A 19,424-nucleotide genomic window follows, 5' to 3' on the forward strand; every position below is an offset into this window, starting at 1 on the left:
AGAGAGAAGCATATAACAGGCTCCAGGTTACTGCTCAGAGTGGTTCCCTGCCTGCCGGTAGTTGAGCTGTACTCTCTGCCTTCGAGTTACATGAGAAATCACTCCATCATTATAATAATTTCTCCTTTTTTTTTTTTTTTTTTTTTTTTTAACATTTTTTTAGAAAGTTTCAGTGTGTTTCTGTTTTTCACCACTAAAAAGCTTTGACTAATACAAGTATAAACATTCTGCTTCTTAGCCTGGCTCACAGAGCCCTTCGGGCAGTGGTGCCAAACACTCTCTCCAGCTCATAGCCCAGCACCACAGGCTGCCCCAGTCCTACATACCAGCTACATTGAACCACTCGGCATGGACCAGACGGGAAACAAACTTCATGCCACTGTGTGTTTGCATGTGGTTTCCCTTGGATGAGAATGCCTTTCCTGCATTCTGCCTTTGATCACATCATACTCATTCTTTAAGACCCTATATGCCCCACACTGGGGATCGAGACTGAAACCCATATTCTTTAAGACTACAACTGCGATCGTTTTTGGAAACCCTTTTCGGACTTCCAAGCAGAATTGAAGGCCCCCCATTGCACTTTGGGCAACACATCTGTTAAGTGGACTACAACATGTTATTGAATTATTTATTTGGATGTCCCGTCTTGCCACTGGACATGGAGTGCTTTGCCTTATTGTATCATAAGGTCCTTGCACAAGGCCTGACCCAAAGTAGGTACTCCATAAATGTTTGTTACGTGAATAAGCGGTAAACTCTGAAAGATCAAAGACTGGGAGCTCTCTGGTCGTCCCATCTATGCTACCCTAGTAGTCCTGCTCAGTCATCAGAGCAAGAGCTTGTGCTTACACTGTTCCAAACTATCTCCAGACCATTTGTCCTGCCTGTCACTGAACTGATAGCAATTATGAAAATGATGAATAGCAGACCAATTATGAGCAATAGGAAACATCAGTTATAACTCCAGGGAGAAGACGCAGCCATATCAGTAGCCTCATCCATCTCACTGTGAGTCATCTTCCCAAGGAATCTTGCCCTGTGACCTTGAACTGCCAAGGGCTTCTTAGTCTTGTACAAATCCAAGTCCTTCTGAGGATGGCTCCTCCTCTCAGAGCCTGTCTTCTGCAAGGCGCCCTTCCTGGCCCTCTCAGTCCTGGGAGGGGAAACCTGGATGGAACTCACACACTTTTCTCAAAGAAAGCCTTTAGCCAAGGATCCCAGCCCCACCCAGCAGACAAGACCTGTCTTTTAAGGCCTGTTGTCCTTTAAGAGATAGCAACTCCTCTCGGCTGCGGTCGGAACATCTGGAGGTGAGAGGCGGGTGGGAAGGTTTCAAGTGGAGGCTCTGTCCAAGATTGTGGAGCTTATGTTGCTAAATGCTAGCTTAAGTTAGTGGGGAGTTCCTGAAAGAAGGACTGCACAATTTCCCTTCTGTGGCCACTGGTGACCTCATTTTCCAGTACACCAAATTTTCCCTCAGGAGGCATCGGAGGGAGGCGGTCTCTCCAGCCCGTGGGAGGTGGCAGGGAAAGAAAGGTCAGAGGACAGGAGGGGACATGCTTAGTCTAGACCAGACTGAGCTTATCTCGGCCTCTGAAAGGGAAGCCTTCAATATTGGGTTGGGGAGTTTGTGAAAAGGGAGATTTCCATTTCCAGGCTCACTTAGCCACACTTCCATCATGGCATGTTGGGCGCAAGAAGTCCAGATCCCTTAACCCAGCCAAGGAAGCCACACAGGCTGGAGGAAGGGCACAATAGAGAGGTCCAGAGTGTGGTCTTTGGAACCACATCCCTAGATTCCAATCTTAGTGCTATAACTAAGCAAACTGACAGAAGTGACTTCAACTCTCACGTTCCATGTGTGTCGAATGGGAAAATATGAATACCCACATCAATACAAATGTTCTAAGGATCATTTATAAAGTGTCTAAAATAATGCCAGGTCTGTATATGTATCCACACATATGCATATACTTGGTAATTAAATGACTACTGGCTAATCCCTGAACTTGGGTATTCTCTAGATGAACACAATCCGAGTTCTTTTTAGTAACTATTTATAGACAAAAGTCATTCTATCTAGACACATCTATGCTCATAATTATTTTTAGTAATTTTAATATTTTTCCAATGGGGAAAAAAAACCATATTCTTAAAACCAGCTGTCAGAGGCAAGATTCTTTGTTTGGGGGTAAATATGCCTTTTTTAGTGTCTGTGAACTGACCACCCTTTTTGTTTAATCAGTGGATGCCTGAGGGCAAGGCAATTACTATTTATTGTTCACCTACCCTGCTTTAATCAGAAGCAAGAGCAGGAGCGGAAGAGAAAAGGAGGAAAAAAAAGAGAAGGAGAAGGGAGATGAAAAGAGGAAGGAAGAGGAAAAAAATTGCAGCTAAGACTGATCAAGTTTTTAATCGTACCAGGCATTGCTAAGTGCTCTTCACACAGAGTCTATTTAACCTACCAGAAACTCTATGCTATCCTCATTGGGGCCCTGAGTAATTAAGTTATCTATATATATAAAAGCCTAAGATACCAAATGACCAAACAACTGGTCTACCAGTCGATATGATGTGCACTGACCACCAGGGGGCAGACAGTGAATGCAGGAGCTGTCCCCTGGTGGTCAGTGCACTCCCACAGGAGGAGCGCGCCCACCAGTCCAGTGGCAGCCACTCACTTCCTTATCTAATATAAGGAAGGCTATTCTAAAAGTGAAGGAACCAGGAAGCTTAGGAGTCGCTGAACAAGCTGTTACTGAGACTGTTCAAACACAGGCCCCATAACCCTTGAACGTGCAGTAGAAAGAATCAAGAAATAGATGACAGTTTGACTAGATGCCTGTATAATGCCTGCGTTCCTGAGTTTACCTGGTCTTTCTTCTTCATAGGCACTGTTGTCATCATTAATGAAAATAATAAGATGTGGAGGAGGAGACAGACATTAATTAAGCAATTATACAATATAAAAGCATATTAGAAACTATAATGACTGCTATGGAAGAAAGATAAAAAGATTCAAGGAAGTAAACAAGCACACAGGGGGGTCTTATCAAATCTGGAAGCCTCAGTAATTTGGTAGATGAGCAGCAACTAAATCCGTGGACAGAAGTGAGTGGAGGGGAGAAGCACATTCCAACAGAGGGAACAGCATGTGCAAAGGCTCTTGGGAACGATAAAAGTCATTGTTTCCGTAGATTGGAAGATCACTGTGACTAGAGTGCAGAAATCCAGGAGGGTAGGGGAACAAGGTGAGTTTTAAGGAGTCTTGTTGGTCACTGTAGATACCTTGGTCCTGATGCTAAGAGCAATGGGAAGTCAGTTAAGGATTCTAATCAGGAAAGTGATGTGAACAAGTTTTAGTTTGGAAAATAGCACTCTGGCTACAAGGAAGAGACTGGATTAGACGGGCAAGGTTCATTGTTAGCCAGTCAGGATTCTCCTGCAATAGTCCAGGTAAGACTTGAACCAGACTGGGTAAAGGTGACCATATTGGAGAAATTCTTAAGAAATCTACAGGATTTGTTAATGGGTTGTCATGCTCCGGTTTAGGTGCAGACAGGGAGACATGAGGGATATCAAAGATGTCTTACTGTTTTCAGAATTATAAGAACTGAGAAAGAAAACACTATCAAAAGATAAAGTCATTTATGACAGATGAGGAAAAGCCATTACATTTCCATTGGGTGAGGGAACCAACCCTGGAATGAATGAGGGTGAGTTAGTGCAGAGAGCAGAAAACAGTCGACTTTTTCAAAAGCTGTGGCCATTATGTGAAGGCATGAAGACAGTAGATGGGGAAGGCAAGACATTGCAATGATAGTGTTAATAGTTCACATTAGCTCAGCCAGTTGTGGCTCAGTGGTTGAATGTTGACCTATGAACCAGGAGGTCAATGTTCAATTCCCTGTCAGGGCATATGTACAGGTTTCAGGCTTGATCCCCAGTGGCTGGCATGCATGGGGGCAGCCAATCAATGATTCTCTCTCATCGATGTTTCTCTCTCTCTCTCTCTCTCTCTCCCCACTTTCCTCTCTAAAATCAATAAAAAACATATTTAAAAAACATAGTACACACTAGACCTCCATTTATTACACTTCATTTACAAAGATGTAGCTAGTTGAGAGTGTAGCAAAGTGAGAAGCAGCTGAGGTGTCCAAGTCATACCCTAGCTCTACCAGTTGCTAATAGTAGGACCTTGGGCATAGCGATCTAACATCCCGGTGCCTCACTTTTCCAAATGGGAAAAGAAAGATAATGACAGAACCCACCACGTGGGGTTGATGAGAGGATTCAGTGAGCTACGTGCATAAAGGGCTTGAGTGGAGCTCCTGGCACAAGCGTCGTGCTCAGTAAATGGCTGTTATTTTTAAAAGCACATGGGAAAGACATCCTGCCGTCCTCTTCTTTATTACATTTGCTAACTGAATTCCATGTCCCATGCGGTGGGAAAACAACCGCCACAACAACCAAAAAAACCAAAACAACCATAAATGCTCTAATCTCTGACAGGCAAAAATGTTTGCCTTTGCTAAGTCTGAACGTCTTGTCTATCTTATTGAATCTGGTAGTCTCTGGTCTCATGAGATTGCTACGTTTTCCAGTTCTGCAAGTAGGCAAGCCAAGCGTTAAGTTCCTCTGTTGTAATTGACCGTGAGCATGTTGAGTAATGTGTGGGTTACTTCCCCCTCTTCCCTTTGATCTCCCCTCTTGCCCAGGATTGCCTGACAGTCTGGTTCCTGACCAGGTCACCTCCTCAGATGAAGAGCAAGTGGCCCACAACAGCAGAGAATTTCACCAGATAATAAGAAGGACTTGACTTTCTTTATCCCTAAGCAAGGAACTGCCTGAAGGAATTCCAGAAGGACACCGAGACATGTATGAACCCTGAATTTGGGGTCATGGTTCTCCAGCTCAGGGTGCATCACACTCACCCGGGATCCCTGTGATGATGGGAACTCCAGACTCACCCCCTAGAGAAACAGAATCAGGAAGAGGAAGCCAAGAATCTGTTCCCATCCACGAGATTCTGATGGACTTGGAGACACTCTGAGATCTAGGTTTCCACACCCCGCTAGCAACCCCCCTCCCCTTCACTTTCTAATATACTCTATCATTCGCTATTCCGATGGTTTATGTCTCCCACACATCCTCTGGTCCAAATTAAGTGTCCAGATGATAGAAATATATGTCCGTTTTGCTCCCAAATGGCCAGAACAGCGCCTGGCCCCTAGGAGACCCTCTGTAATTATTTGTTACAAGTGGACACCCCAGCTAACTGGCCCCTGTACGTATTTTCATGTTTCACAACATATGAGTCAACAACATTTAGAAAAATGTGCTGATGCCATGTATCTTCCCCCCCAACCCCCCCAGTAAAAAGAATTTACAAGAATGTATAATCCTTGCTGAGACCGGTTTGGCTTAGTGGATAGAGTGTCGGCCTGCAGACTGAAGGGTCCCAGGTTCGATTCGGGTCAAGGGCATGTACCTGGGTTGCGGGCACATCCCCAGTGGGGGATGTGCAGGAGGTGGCTGATCGATGTTTCTCTCTCATCGATGTTTCTGACTCTCTCTCTCTCTCTCCCTTCCTCTCTGTAAAAAATCAATAAAATATATTTTTAAAAAAGAATCATTAATCCTGCAAAAACTTTCTGGCGATGGAGTTCCAAAGACCCTTTAAAATCAGAGATCTGAAGACCCCAAAAGAGTAAGCTTTGCCATAAAGCAACCCTGGTCCCTGGAATTCACCCTTCCACTGTCGCTGTGGTTATCAGCCTAAAACTCACTTCTGCTTATGTCTTTCCCTTGACTCCAAATCTTGAAGGACTCCTTATAGCACAGCACTCAAACCCCTCAGCACAGCATTCAGACTTGCCCACAATTCAGCCTCCTGCTTACCACTCCTCCAGTTTCAGCTCTCCCAAATCTTTCAGACCTATCACAATAGTGAGAAACGCATAAACTTTACACACTGACATCTGGGTCTGAATTCTGACCCCACAGGTCAGAAGCTATGTGACCTCAGATAAATTATGTATCTCTTTAAAGCCTTCAGTTTTTGCTTTTGAACCGGTGAAACGGGCATAACTGTGCATACTTCAAATGTGTGGTAGCAGGACAGAGTGAGGGGACATATATTAATATGCATAAAGCACTTTACAAAGCTAGGGCTATTGTTGGCACTCAGTAGCAGTTGGGTTTTGTATCATTTCACTCATAAAAACAAAAAACACCTCAGATGCAGACAATAGAATGGTTACCAGAGGGCAAGGGTGGTGGGGGTAGAGTGAAGAGGGTACAGGGGGTCAAATACAAGGTGACGGAAGGAGACTAGACCTCAGGTGGTGAGCACACAATAGAGGGTACAGGTTTTGTGCTATAAAGTTATACACCTGACATTTATACAATGCTATTAACCAACGTTACCCCAATATATTTGATAAACATTTTTAAATAATTGCTGGGTTTTAGTCTTCTCTATGGTTGGCACATAGTATTTGGCATGCTTTCTTTCCCCTTCCTGTCTAATACACCTTAGACCAAGGCTTGTCCAGCATTTTTGTCAAGGACGTCCCAGGGGTGGGGAGCCTTTTTTTCTGCCAAGGGCCATTTGGATATTTATAACCGCATTTGCAGCCATACAGAATTATCAACTTAAAAATTAGCCTGCTATATTTGGTCAGACACTTAATTACTCATCCCTAATGCCTTGGCAGGGCCGGACCAAATGATTTGGTGGGCCTTCTACGGCCCGTGGGCCTGATGTCCCCCATCCCTGACTTAGTGAGCATTTCGGCATCCCACCATTGCAGGAAAGCGGCCGTGGATGACATACAGAGAGGTGAGTGTGGCCATGTGCGGACATTTTCTTTATGAGAACAGATGGATTTTACAAGTGGAGGGCTCCTTTTCCAACTCTGTCCTCGACTTGCCCTGGAGTTTTACAGACCTGGGTGCAAGCTCCTCCGAGCCTCAGTCTCCCCATCTATTACACAGGGATAGTCGGACTTCCCTCCTAAGTTGCCCAATGACGAAGTGAGATAAAGCAGTGAAGCCCTGGGCACAGTTTTCCCAGAGATTTGTATCTGACAGATAGTATTATTTCAGCAGCAGCCGACTTGCCTCGAGCTATTCCGCTCTCTGTCCACATCCACCTGCCCCGCCCCAAGAATCCTGTCCAGGTCCTCCCTTTCAGAGTTTCCTTCTCCCTCTTTTCTAACGCTGTTGGAATGCCTGTTGTGTTATTTGAAAATAAACGGTGCATTAATGCAGCAGATGCAAGTAATTAAAGTTACTCCTGTGGCTCTTCTGCCTCCTCCACCCCACCACGGGCTCCTTGAAGGCAGGATTGATGCCTTCCTCCCTCTGTATCACATCTCCTAGCCAGGTCCCCGGCACGCACCGTGCACCCCATGCATGGTAATGGGTAACAGTGGTGATGGCGAGGGTGGTTGTGATAACCATAGTGGCAGTGGTGGTAATAATAACGGGGTGGTTGTTGGGGGGCATGATTTTGGCTGTTCCTTTCTCTTCAAAGAATAATCGCTTGGAATTCTCCTTTCAATCTAGGCCAAGAAGTGTAAATAGAGAAAACAAGAGTTTCTGGCCGAGAGGGAGGCTCTGCTGGAAGGTCCAACAACCACAACGAGACCAAAATTACACACAGCTCTCCCTGGGGCCGAAGGGAAAGAGTGTAGTTTTAAAAAGACTAAAAGCTACAAAAGAACCGGAAGTCAGGGGAGGGCACCCGGGCACTGGAAAAGAAGGATTCTGATCTACAGGGTGTTTTACAGTCTTCAGAACAATAGCCAATGGGCTCCTGATGTTTCTACATGAGAGCCCTGCGGGCAAGTTAGCACCGCCCACTTCACAACGGGCACACTGAGTCTCAGAGAGAAGGCATTTCTGAGGTCGGAAGCCACGCCTGACCACTCCAATTTCAGTACTGGCTACGTAACCTGGAGCAAGTCTCTCTTCATCTCTAGGTCTCAGTGTTACTGTGTGTCAAGGAAAGAGGTCGACCTGGAGAATAAACAGGATATAACTTTAATATCCCTCTCCACTCATAAATGCTATGAGCTTGGGATAGAGGACAAGATGTGCATACCGTTGCCTTCCCAATATTAACTTAAGGAGTTAAACTGGGAATATCTCTGCAGGAAAAATGTGTTGCAGGTCCCAGGATGCCTCTTCCAACCTCAAAATATTTTCCTTATTTTCAGGGTAGAAGTTAGATTTGAATATCACAAGGCCAGAGGGGAATGTGGGTAAAGTTAACCAGTACTTATCACACAGATAAAGGCACAGAGAGTCAAACAGTGGAAGCATCCATGTCTAATGTCATATAAAAACCAAGGACAGAGCTCAGCTGGTGTGGCTCCGTGGTTGAGCGTTGACCTATGAATCAAGAGGTTACAGTTTGATTCCCGGTCAGGACACATGTCCGGGTTGCAGGCTCTTTTTAAAAAAAATTTTTAAGGATGGAGCCTGGTTGTCCCAGGTGTTGCTGATTCCAGGTGCCAGGTGTCCCAATTCTGTAGCTCTTCCAAAGAAAACATTTAACCCCAACATGGGTAGGGGTAGATGTAGAGTGACTACTTTCTACACATGAGTAAAAGTAAGTCAACCAGACAGTCAATGGCAGAGATAGAATTCAAATCCAGCTCTGCCTGGCTCTTCTCCAGGACACTGTTCTATCTCCCTGCCTCAGAATCTCCTCCTCTTCTTCACCCAAAGGCTAAATTACCAGGCACACGAAGTCTTGTACATCAAGTACTAGTTATGCTTGGCCAAGCTCTGCGGCTTTGGGCTCTGCGTGGGTCAGTGAACACGTGAGGGAGGAGATTTACATATTAATCAAACTCTCCATCACAAAGCCATTTCCCTGCTTCACTTGTTCTAAACCACAGCGTGAAGCAGAATGACGGGTTCTTGTCCAGCTGGGGCAGAAGGCACGCACTATGCCCAGTGGTCCCCAGGCTATCAGAGCACACCCCGGCCCTGGTCCAGATGCAGAGGCCAGAACTGCCCCAGAGACCTCAGGCCAGTCCACCCGCTTCCGGATACTCCTGACTGCATCCTGAAATGGGACAGGGAGCTGCCTCGGCACCTCCAGTAACCCAAGGCATTGGGTGCTCTCCCATAGAAGAGTGGCTCCCTCCTGCTTTGGAAGGTCTATAGGAGAAGGAAGTCGTTCTACTCGAGTTTAACTCCACCGGTGGTGTTCCTTAGCCACAGAGCATGTGTTCCAGAAGCGTTTATAGAGCGAGAAAGGCTCCAAAACTCCCTCCACAGGTGAGCTGCCCTTTCGGGCTCACTGATGACTTCTCCCATTCAAATCACAGGTCCCACCCTACTTGTCCTGTCCCTAGCCCTCTGGGTATCTGCAACATTTCAAGTACCACCTAGAAGAGAGGGTACCAAAGGAAGCAAAGGTAAAGGAAGGGGCCACATCATGTTTCGCATCATTATAGAAAAAGGTTGCCTGTTACGTGCGATGAGCCAGGCAGACCTACACAGTCATTATTTCATGTGAGTCCCATGATGTAGAAATTGTGAGACCCCATTTTACAGATGTGGAAACTGAGGTTTGGAGAGGTCAGCCAGCATCGTCCAGGACTGTGAGATTAAGGCAGGATTCCAAGCCAACCTGTGTGCAGTGCAGCGCCTCTGCTGTCTGATTCCACTTGGAATTTCCTCTGGAAGGAAGCCCAGAAAGAAGCTCACTCCTCCCAGCAGTATTTTGTTCTCAGGTGGGGAAAGAAAGGCACAGAAGGAACAAGGATGTACCCAGCCTTGCAAGGCCTCAGTGTCAGTCCCAGTCTTTTATGCATATGGCCGCTGCCGCCCACTGAACAGAAAGGCGGAAAGATGGAGAAACCATGAGAGAAGGAGCGATGGGGACTTGGGAAGAGGAAGGAAAACAAGTGATGGAGACGATGAGAACGGCTGCTTTCTCATCACGCCAGCCGGCCTCCCTCTGTGCCCATAGTCCCTCTTCCAGGATCGTTTCCAGACCTGCGATGGGGCTGCCCTACCCACTTCCACCGCAGCCTGGCTCCCTGGGAATGCCCAGCCACCACAGCCCCGAGGCTGCCGAGAAACTTTAAACAGGCCTGTCTTGGGGTTCAAGGGTGGGGCAAAGAAACTGGAGCCTCAGAGGAAGCCAGCTCTACTCAACCAGCGCTAACATTTCTGTGCAGGGATGACAAAGAGGAGCAGCGCTGGGAGCTGAGAATCAGCACCCATGCTCTTCTGCCAGAACCCGGCCATGGCTCCCCACCACCAGGGACCAAACTCCTGGCCAGCCCAGCCTTCACAGCTCTGCCTGGCCTGGTCCTGCCGCCTCCCCTCAGCATTGCCCCTCGGCCTCGGTCTCTGCCACACGGGTGGTCACTCACTTCCCCAGGGAAAGGGGCCGCCTTTGCTCATCCTTCAGACCTTCGCGGGAGCTGGGCCTTCAACCGAGCACGTGCTCAGCCTTCTCCCCTCCCCGAAACGCAGTCCGCCACACTTCATACACCTGGCCCCAGTTTCAGTGTCACTTCCTCAGGGAAGCCTCCCCAGACCTGACAAGGCCCCTGCTCCACACTTTCAAACCACGGCCCTGGACTTCTGTTGGTATTCAGCACCGTCTGTCTTTACTTATTAATATCTGTCTTCTCCAAAAGTCTGTAAGCCCCATGAAGATAAAGACCGTGGCTGCTGTCATACTCCTCACTTCTCAGGGTATGACAGGGTACTTGGCATACAGTAGGTGCTCAAAAATACTGAGTTAACGAATCAATGCCTAGTGCTCCAAGGGCTCGAGTTCTGTAAGGAGAACAGTGACATCTAGTGGCCACTTTCACACCCTCATGAATGGGCCTCAGGAAGACCTCCCTGAAGGTCCAGAGTTGACTATTGTAAGGGAAGATGGCGCAGAATTCAGAAATGAGGTCATCTGACTCCTAAGCAAAGAAGAATGGAACTACCACTCCTCTGCTACCACGCATGTGCCTAGAGCACGTTGCTAAAGTCCCCGGAACAAGCTGGTATTGTGCCACTTATAGATGCAGAGGGTGGGGTGGCCCAGGATGGCAGTCCTGGGGGCAAGCTCACAGAGCAGTGCCTGGGACTATTAATAGCCTCACCCACCGTGGCAGTTGTGTAGGGGGAGCTCAGCCCCTCACTGCTCGCTGACACAACACTGGTCAGACCCAACACTTGATCGGACACAACACTTGGTCTTCACTGGAAGCTTCAACAGCTGCCACGGGTGCCTGCTCCCACTTACATGCCCCCAGGAGACTCCTGCCCTGAAGCCAGAGGCGAGGAGACAGATGCGTACCTGCCTGCTGTGGTGTTGTTACTTTGGGGACCTCTGATGCACAGAATTAGATCATTTGCGATGCTTGGTTCATGACTCCAGCTCATTGTTGCACGACACCTGGTCAGGCTTCATGTGACCTCCAGTGGGTGCTAGTCAGTTAGCTAGTTTTAATTCTCTAATGAACTCCCATGCATCCACCACACACTACGCCTGCTGGGGACTTGACTAGGTAAGTGTAATGAATGCTCCCTCATGCCGTCACCCTGCCTCCCCGACTCAAGACGACCTTCATCCTGAAACCTACGCTCACCATTTCCTTGACTCCATTTCTAAATGGTTTATTGCATCTGTATTTATTCCTAAAAGGTAGTATATTACGTGTGTGTGTGTGTGTGTGTGTGTGTGTTTAAACAAAATAATAGAAAGGGTATCATGCTATTTAAAATGTATCTTTGGGCCGAAGCCGGTTTGGCTCAGTGGATAGAGCGTCGGCCTGCAGACTGAAAGGTCCCAGGTTCGGTTCCGGTCAAGGGCATGTACCTTGGTTGCGGGCACATCCCCAGTAGGAGATGTGCAGGAGGCAGCTGATCGATGTTTCTCTCTCATCGGTGTTTCTAACTCTCTATCTCTCTCCCTTCCTCTCTGTAAAAAATCAATAAAATATATTTAAAAAAAAAAAGATTTAAAATGTATCTTTGGGACTTGCTTTCTTCATTTAATATTATGTTCACTCATGTCATGCTGTCATCACAGTTCATTCATTTGCACCGTTGTGCAGTATTCTACTGCATGCATATTCCACACCTTAACTCCATCCCGTGGATGACCATCTGGATTCTCTCCAGAGGGCTCCTTCCACCACACCATTCTAACCCTATCAGCCTCCTGCTGATTGTATATCTTCAGCATCACAATGCCCGTCAGATAGAGTTCAAAGTTCATGACCCAGCTTACCATGTCCTAAATGACCAGACTCCTCCTTACCGCTCTGGCCTCATCTCTGCTCTCCTTCCATATCTTAGACCGTCATCGGGAATTTCTTTCCACCTTTTCTATCTCGGGTTGTCTACCTGATACTCCCCCTCACTCTTATTCTCATCCCTTCTTAGTCCTCAGAAGCCCTCACCACTCTCTGGCACCTGCTCAGCTCAATGGGAAGCTATGGGAGGGGCGTGTAAACCATCGCATCCTACTGGACTTGGTCAGGGGTCCACCAGATTGTCTCCTCTGGATGCCCAGAGCTGCCAAGGAGTTTCTGTAGAGAGAAGAGTGGGGACCAAGTAGAGACGCTTTATCCACCTTCCTCCTCCTCACTGAAAGAGTGGCATCACTATTCCTGCTTTTATGGATCGGGACGTTTGAAGACTGCATGTGAAAACAGTGTGCCATGAACCTGAGTTTGCACACCAGTGAACCAAATCATGTATATGGTCTCCTCCAGCCTGGCACGCTGTAATTGTAAGTGAGAGATGCAGAAAGGAAAAAGAGGAGATATCATTTCACAATGAAGCGGATTGTCTCTAGAGCAAACCAACTTTAGCAAATCACTGAACATCTCTGAGGTTTGCTCAGTTGTAAAGCAGGTATGACATTAAAATGAACCATATGGGATTGCCCTTTTCTCAAACAAAAGATCGTTAAATGTCTGCACTTTCTTTTGAAGCCACTCAATGTTTATAAGAAAAGTAGAGCTTTGAAGGGTGAATTAAATAAGGTGACCCAAGGACAGTGCTGAGGCAGATACCACGAGTTTTTCACCAGACCCATATCTCCTCCTAGAAGCACAGCTGGAATACACGTCCCTGTCCCACTGCACACAGGTGTGCCCAGGGCTGAGTTCTAGCCACTGGAATGGGAGCTGAAAGGACAGGTGCCACGCTCAGCCTGGACCCACTTCAGCTGCTCACAGCATCCCCCATGTTCTTTCCTTCTCTACCTCAATGTGATGGAGCACAGGACAAAACAGGCTGGATCCCTGACGTGCATCTCAGAATAAAGCTATGTGTCGAAAAAATAATTGAGCCCCAGCCAGTTCGTCTCAGTGGATAGAGCATCGGCCTATGGACTGATGGGTCCCGGGTTCAATTTCAGTCAAGGGCACGTACCTAGGTTGCAGGCTTGATCCTGGCCTTGGTCCTGGTGAGTGCAGGAGGCAACCAATCGATGTGTGTCTCTCACATCAATGTTTCTCTCTCTCTTGGACTCTCCCCATCCCTTCCACTCTTATCTAAAAATCAATGGAAAAATATCCTTGGGTAAGGATTAACAAAAATTGAATATATTATAGATATATGACTGACTCTGCACAAACAAGAAATAACTTATATTGTATTAAGCCAGAGATTTGAGGGTTTGTCGGTGATAGGAGCTGGTTTATCAGGCTGTATATGTACTCAATAAATGCTAGTCATGATGATGATGATGATAATGATGGTGGTGATGATGGTGATGATGGTGATGACAACGACAACAATCCCAACAGACCAAGGGCCCACAGGGCAGGAGTAGGAGGGCTGGTACTTAGGCTAGACTTAGTGCCGGTGTCGGGGGCTGGGGGCTTACCTCCTTGGTGCCATTGTCCTGGATGAGGGTGTAAAGTGGTACCACACGGTTGATTTCCAGCAGCACCGGTGTGGGGCTCAGCTGCTCCTTGCCTGGTCGGCGGCAAAGGTGGCAGGTAGAGGGACAGCGGCCTTTCTCCTCACAGCGGATCTCCACGCCTGAGATGAGGTGGTCATCTGACAGCATCTGGGCCGTCAGCAGACCTGAGAGGTAGGTGATGAAGGGCATGGACTTGAGTTCTTTCTTGCTGCCCAACTCCGTGGTCTCTGGAGAGGGAGAGAGAAATTCAGCATTGTTCAAAAGGTCGGACTCCTGAACCCACCATGAGTCCTGATGTGCTAAGGGCCTGGTGTCAACAGGAAAGGAAAAGAGATGACAGAGTGTTTTGTGCATGATGCTTTGTTAAGAGCATTGGCCAGACGGTTCAGAATGGAGCCTTGTTCTACCATTTACATTAAATATCTCCCTTGCTCTCTTTGGGCCTTACTTTGTACACATTTAAAGATGGCAGGTTGGACTAGAGCATTCTCCAAGGACCTTGCAAAATGTTAATATTCAAAGATTTTTTTTCCCAACCAGAAATTCCTTTCTTCGATTGTCAATTTACAGAATTGCTACCTTTCTTTTTTAAAAAGTATATTTTACTGATTTCAGAGTTGAAGGAAGGGAGAGAGAGAGAGAAAGAGAAAGAGAGAGAGAGAGAGAGAGAAATATCAATGATGACAGAAAATCATCAACTGGCTGCCTCCTGCATGCCCCAGACTGGGGATGGTGCCCACAATTCAGGCATGTGCCCTGACCTAGAATCAAACTGTGGCCTCCTAGTTCATAAGTCGATGCCCAAACACTGAACAATGCCGGCCGGGCAAGAATTTCTACCTTTCTTTCATGAACTCTCTCCAGTCCTATATTTTTCATGAAGTCCAATGGAGCAGGGGAAACACACGCTTTGCAGTCAAGTCAATTTCCGTTTAAATCTCAATTCCACTTGGTAATAGCAATGCAACCTGAAAAAATCTCTCAACCTCCAAGAGCCTATAGTAACTAACTCCCGGGTTGATAATACCAACGGAAACAGTTCTGAGTGATACATGTGATAGGAGGAGGTGGCCCTGTCTGGAAAAGACATCCTTCCCCTTTCTTTCTTTGTTCATCTGTTGCCCGGTTCAAACTCTTTTCCTTCCTTCTTCTCCGTGCGCACGCTGAGCTCTGATTCATGCGTGCTCCATTCTGTGCTGTCTCTCTTCATCCTACAAAAGGTACCTCCCATTTCTGTGCCTTTGCTCACCCTGTCCTGTTTCCCATCTTCCTCTCCATATTTCTACCACCCATCCATGCGCCATTCCAATGTGACCCTCTTCAGGAAGTCTCACCTCCTTGCCCCAGTCCCTCTTCTCTGAACAACTATTTCCCCTTGCAAGACCTTATCTTGTTAAGCTCACTGTTTCATTCCATTTTCTGCTGACCTCTCCAACCATAGTATCAGGTCTGGGAGACCAGGGACCACTCCTGTCTCCACCTCTTTGGGGCCTAGCAGGATGCTAAGGATGCACTTGAGACTTAATCAAAGAGGAAGACTATAGAACTCAGAATGGCTAGAATGACATTCATGACCAAGTCTAAAGACTCCAACATTCTCCTGAGGAATTCTAGGGATCCCAGATGCTTCCTGGGATTCCAGATGCATCTCAGCAGCTACTTGAAGAGGACGAGAGGAAAACCAAGCAGGCAGAAAACTCCAAACCCACATCTCATACTCAAATAGAGCAGTTCCACTTCTATCTGTTTGATAGACTGGCCTTCTACCTAAGATTTCTTAGGAGAAAGGGGTCAGTGGCATATCAAAAAGCTTGAAGGAGCAAAATGATATGTACAACCCAGAGGGTTCCACTTACATTGCAGACTATGCGTTATGCGTGGGATATCTTCCATGCACAGTCTCAGTGGCAAAACAGGGAATGGGGGGTGGAGGGAGGCTGTATTAAGGGGCGAAGCTTGCCACAGGTGGCAGCTTCTTCTAAGCCTGGTAAAGTCAAGGCAAGCTCCTGACTCAGTGGAACCACAGGCCCTGGGCCCCAATGCCTGGCAGGAAAAGAAGGGTTGTCTCCTGCTCTTGCTCTGGGCCTGCAGTGACATGCAGCTGAACTGGAAATGGGCTTACCAGTTGGGAATACAAATAAATGCAGCCTTCATTCATTACTCTCTGGGCCCTCGGGCCTGGGATCTGGGCTCCACCTTTTCTGTCTGGTTGTCAGCAAATGCTTATGAGCCTCAGATCAAAGGCTCTGGGGGAGGAAGACAAGGCGTATTCCAGCTCACCAGTCCTTCAGAGGGATTAAAGATGGGTAGTTACCCAGATAAACAAAACAAAGATGTGAAGGAGGCATCTCGGCAGCTGGGGAGATGGAGACAGTCTAGCATACAGACACATCCAATGAAGGTGATGACTTTTGGAAGTGCAGGTCATAGGGACAGTTTTGGAGAAAAAATGACTTCAAAGTTGGGAGAGAATAACCATTCAGGAGAGAAGGGGAAGGGGTATTAGAGCTGCAAGGACATTAGGGAGCCATTAGCATTCACTCTGACCCAGGGGTCAGTAGATGATGGCCCATGGGTCAAATCCGACCCTCTGCCTGTCATTGCAAATAAAGTTTTATTAGAACATAGGAGCCCTCATTCTTTTTTAAAAATATATATTTTATTGATTTTTTACAGAAAGGAGGGAGAAGGATAGAGAGTCAGAAACATCCACCAGCCACCTCCTGCACACCCCCTACTGGGGATATGCCCGCAACCAAGGCACATGCCCTTGGCCGGAATCGAACCTGGGACCCTTTAGTCCACAGGCCGACGCTCTATCCACTGAGCCAAACCGGTTAGGGCAGTCCTCACTCTTTTTATTGTGTATGGTTACAATGGCAGAATTTAGTAGCTGCAACAAGGACTCCATGGCCCACAAAGCCTAGAATATTTACTACCCGATCCTTTGCAGAGAAAGTCTGGAAACCTCTGCCCTAGCCTTAGGTTATCGATGGGGAAACTGAGTCTCAGAGAGGGGTCCACCTATAGTCAAACAGGAATGCGGAAGAATGATGGATTAAAGTAAAACCTTCGGAATTAATTAGACCATCAGTACACTTGGGTTGCACCTTTCCAAGTATAATAAAGTAGGACATCTTTGCTTCAGAAGACATCTTTCAAAAACGAATGAAAAGCACACCTTTGGAGAAACACTAACCTAGTACAGCCTTCCCATTTTAAACAAGAGACGATGGTGTCCCAAGGAAGGAAAATGACTTTGCAAAGTCACCCGGTGAGCTAGTGATTCTTTCACCACATGGCCCCAGTCTGTCTGATAATCAATACACCACTTCAACCAGTTTTTACGTGTTATTTTATGTATCTTTTAAAATTTTTATTTATTTATTTTAGAGAAAGAGAGAAACATCAATTTGTTATTCTACTTATTTATGCATTCATTGGTTGACTCTTGTATGTGCCTTGACTGGGGATCAACCCCACAACTTTGGCACATGAGATTGATGCTCTAACCAACTGAGCTACCCAGCCAGGGCTTATCTCTTGTTATAAAATGCAGATGGCCTGCCCCTCATCGCACTTTGCCATTTGCACATAAGGTCATTGGGAAGGAATGCAACATTCCCTCGATCACACATTCATAGCCATTGGGTTAAAGATATAACTACCCATTTAACAACAAAACAAGCTACAGATCTTTGCTGGTCTGCTCTTGTCTAATAAATCTTTAGCTTTTTCAATCTATCAGATCAACAAGTTGAGTTAAAATCCCAGTGTCTGGGCTCAAAATGTCATTGAAATAGGACAGAATTCACAGCCGAACTGAAGGCCTGGTTTTGCAAAAGGAAGGCACTTAGGTATCATCTGGTCCAGTTCTATCACTAAACAAGGAAGGAACCCAATACCTAAATGGAGAAAAGCATTTACCTCTAAGTACTATGTGCACTTATTAACAATGGCCCTTTTGGTAAAGATTGTGTCCTGCCTACATTATGATCTGGATGAAAGTGGCAACAGGGAAGATCTTTAGCCATCCTATCAATGACCCCTCTGAAGACTTTACAACCGCTAAAGCTAACTGCTTCCGACACCTCACGCTGCGGCTAAAGTCATCTTTTCAAAAGGTGAAGCCTATATTCCCCTCCTGCTTAACACTCTTCCATGGGCTGTCACTGCTTTTAGGAAAAAGACCAAAATCTTTAAGATGACACGTAAGTAGTGTGGGCTCCAGACAACTTGTCTGCCTCTCCAATCGGATCTCGTACCCTGCTGCTCCCAGTTCTTTTACCTTCTGGCCTTTAAGTTGCTTGCACACGCGCTGTGCCTTCCTAAGTCTCGGCAGGTGCTCTTCTCTGTACAGAATGCTTTTCCCATCCCACCCCCAGCCCCTGGCTTCTCCTGGCTCATTTTCACTCATCCTTTAGGTCCTAGGTCAAGGGCCAATTCCTCAGCAAAGCCTCCTTGAGCTCCACCCCACATGCCACCAATCTAGATTAGGGTTTCACATTAAAGACCCTCTAAGCATCCTGCTCTATGGATCATCCTGTGCTTCGGAACTTTCCAGACTGAAAGTTCGATAAGGGCAAAAACAGTGTTAGTCTTGCTGATCCCCATACATATCCACATTACACAGTACCTGGAACACAGTAGGCTTTCAATAATACTTTCAATAACTATTTATTGGATATATAATATATTTACGTACCCTGATCACTGTGCCCTTATGAAAGCACTGATGAGTCTCAGAGCCAAGATTTGTGAATTTCAAGATTGACAATTAACCTGGCTGGTGTGACTCTGTGGTTGAACATTGACCTATGAACCAGGAGGGCACGGTTCGATTCCCAGTCAGGACACATGCCCGGGGTTGCAGGCTCTATCCCCAGTGTGAGGCGTGCAGGAGGCAGCCAATCAATGATACTCTCTTATCATGGATGTTGCTATCTCCCTCCCTCTCTTCCTTCCTCTCTGAAATCAATCCTATATAATAAAAACCTAATATGCAAATCAACTGAACAGCCAGTTGTTATGATGCCCCTGACCACCAGAGGACAGACACTCAACACAGGAGCAGGCATAGGAACAATACCCTATGGACAAATTTTGTGTACCGGGCCTCTAGTAAGAATATAAATTTAAAAAAGGATTGATAATGAATTGGTGGCTTCTAATCAAGTGACCTCTTCCCAAAGTAAAACTAGCTTTCTCAATAGGAAAGTTAACAGATGAATAGCTGATCAATGTGCCGGCTGCTCTGACCTCCTTGTGGTTTTCACATGGGGCCTGGCCACTGAGGGTGGGGACTGCGGTTGAAACAGGCTGTCTCTAACAGGCGAGGATCAAGAGCCTTTCTGAAGAGTCTTATCCTCTGTTCCCATTTCCCATCCCTCGGAACAATGCTCTGAAAATAGGATCATGTCTGGTTTCAAGTCCAATTCAGTCCCAATGACACTACAACCCATTCATCTGAGAACCTGCCAACTGAACTCTCTTTTTTCTCCTCCCA

At 46.6% G+C, this 19,424-nt stretch overlaps 1 protein-coding gene across 2 annotated transcripts in view; it reads right to left on the bottom strand.

The window, feature by feature from the left end:
- ASTN2 (astrotactin 2) overlaps nucleotides 1-19,424 on the bottom strand; it is a 647,457-nt gene that overhangs the window by 159,594 nt on the left and 468,439 nt on the right. For both annotated transcript variants that reach the window (XM_006772883.2, XM_006772882.2), the window contains exon 16: nucleotides 13,880-14,145. In XM_006772883.2, the coding sequence (XP_006772946.1) occupies nucleotides 13,880-14,145 (266 nt within the window). The remainder of the gene's footprint in view (nucleotides 1-13,879; nucleotides 14,146-19,424) is intronic.

Source organism: Myotis davidii, unplaced genomic scaffold (assembly GCF_000327345.1).
Source record: "Myotis davidii unplaced genomic scaffold, ASM32734v1 scaffold866, whole genome shotgun sequence".
NCBI classification, from domain to species: domain Eukaryota; kingdom Metazoa; phylum Chordata; class Mammalia; order Chiroptera; family Vespertilionidae; genus Myotis; species Myotis davidii.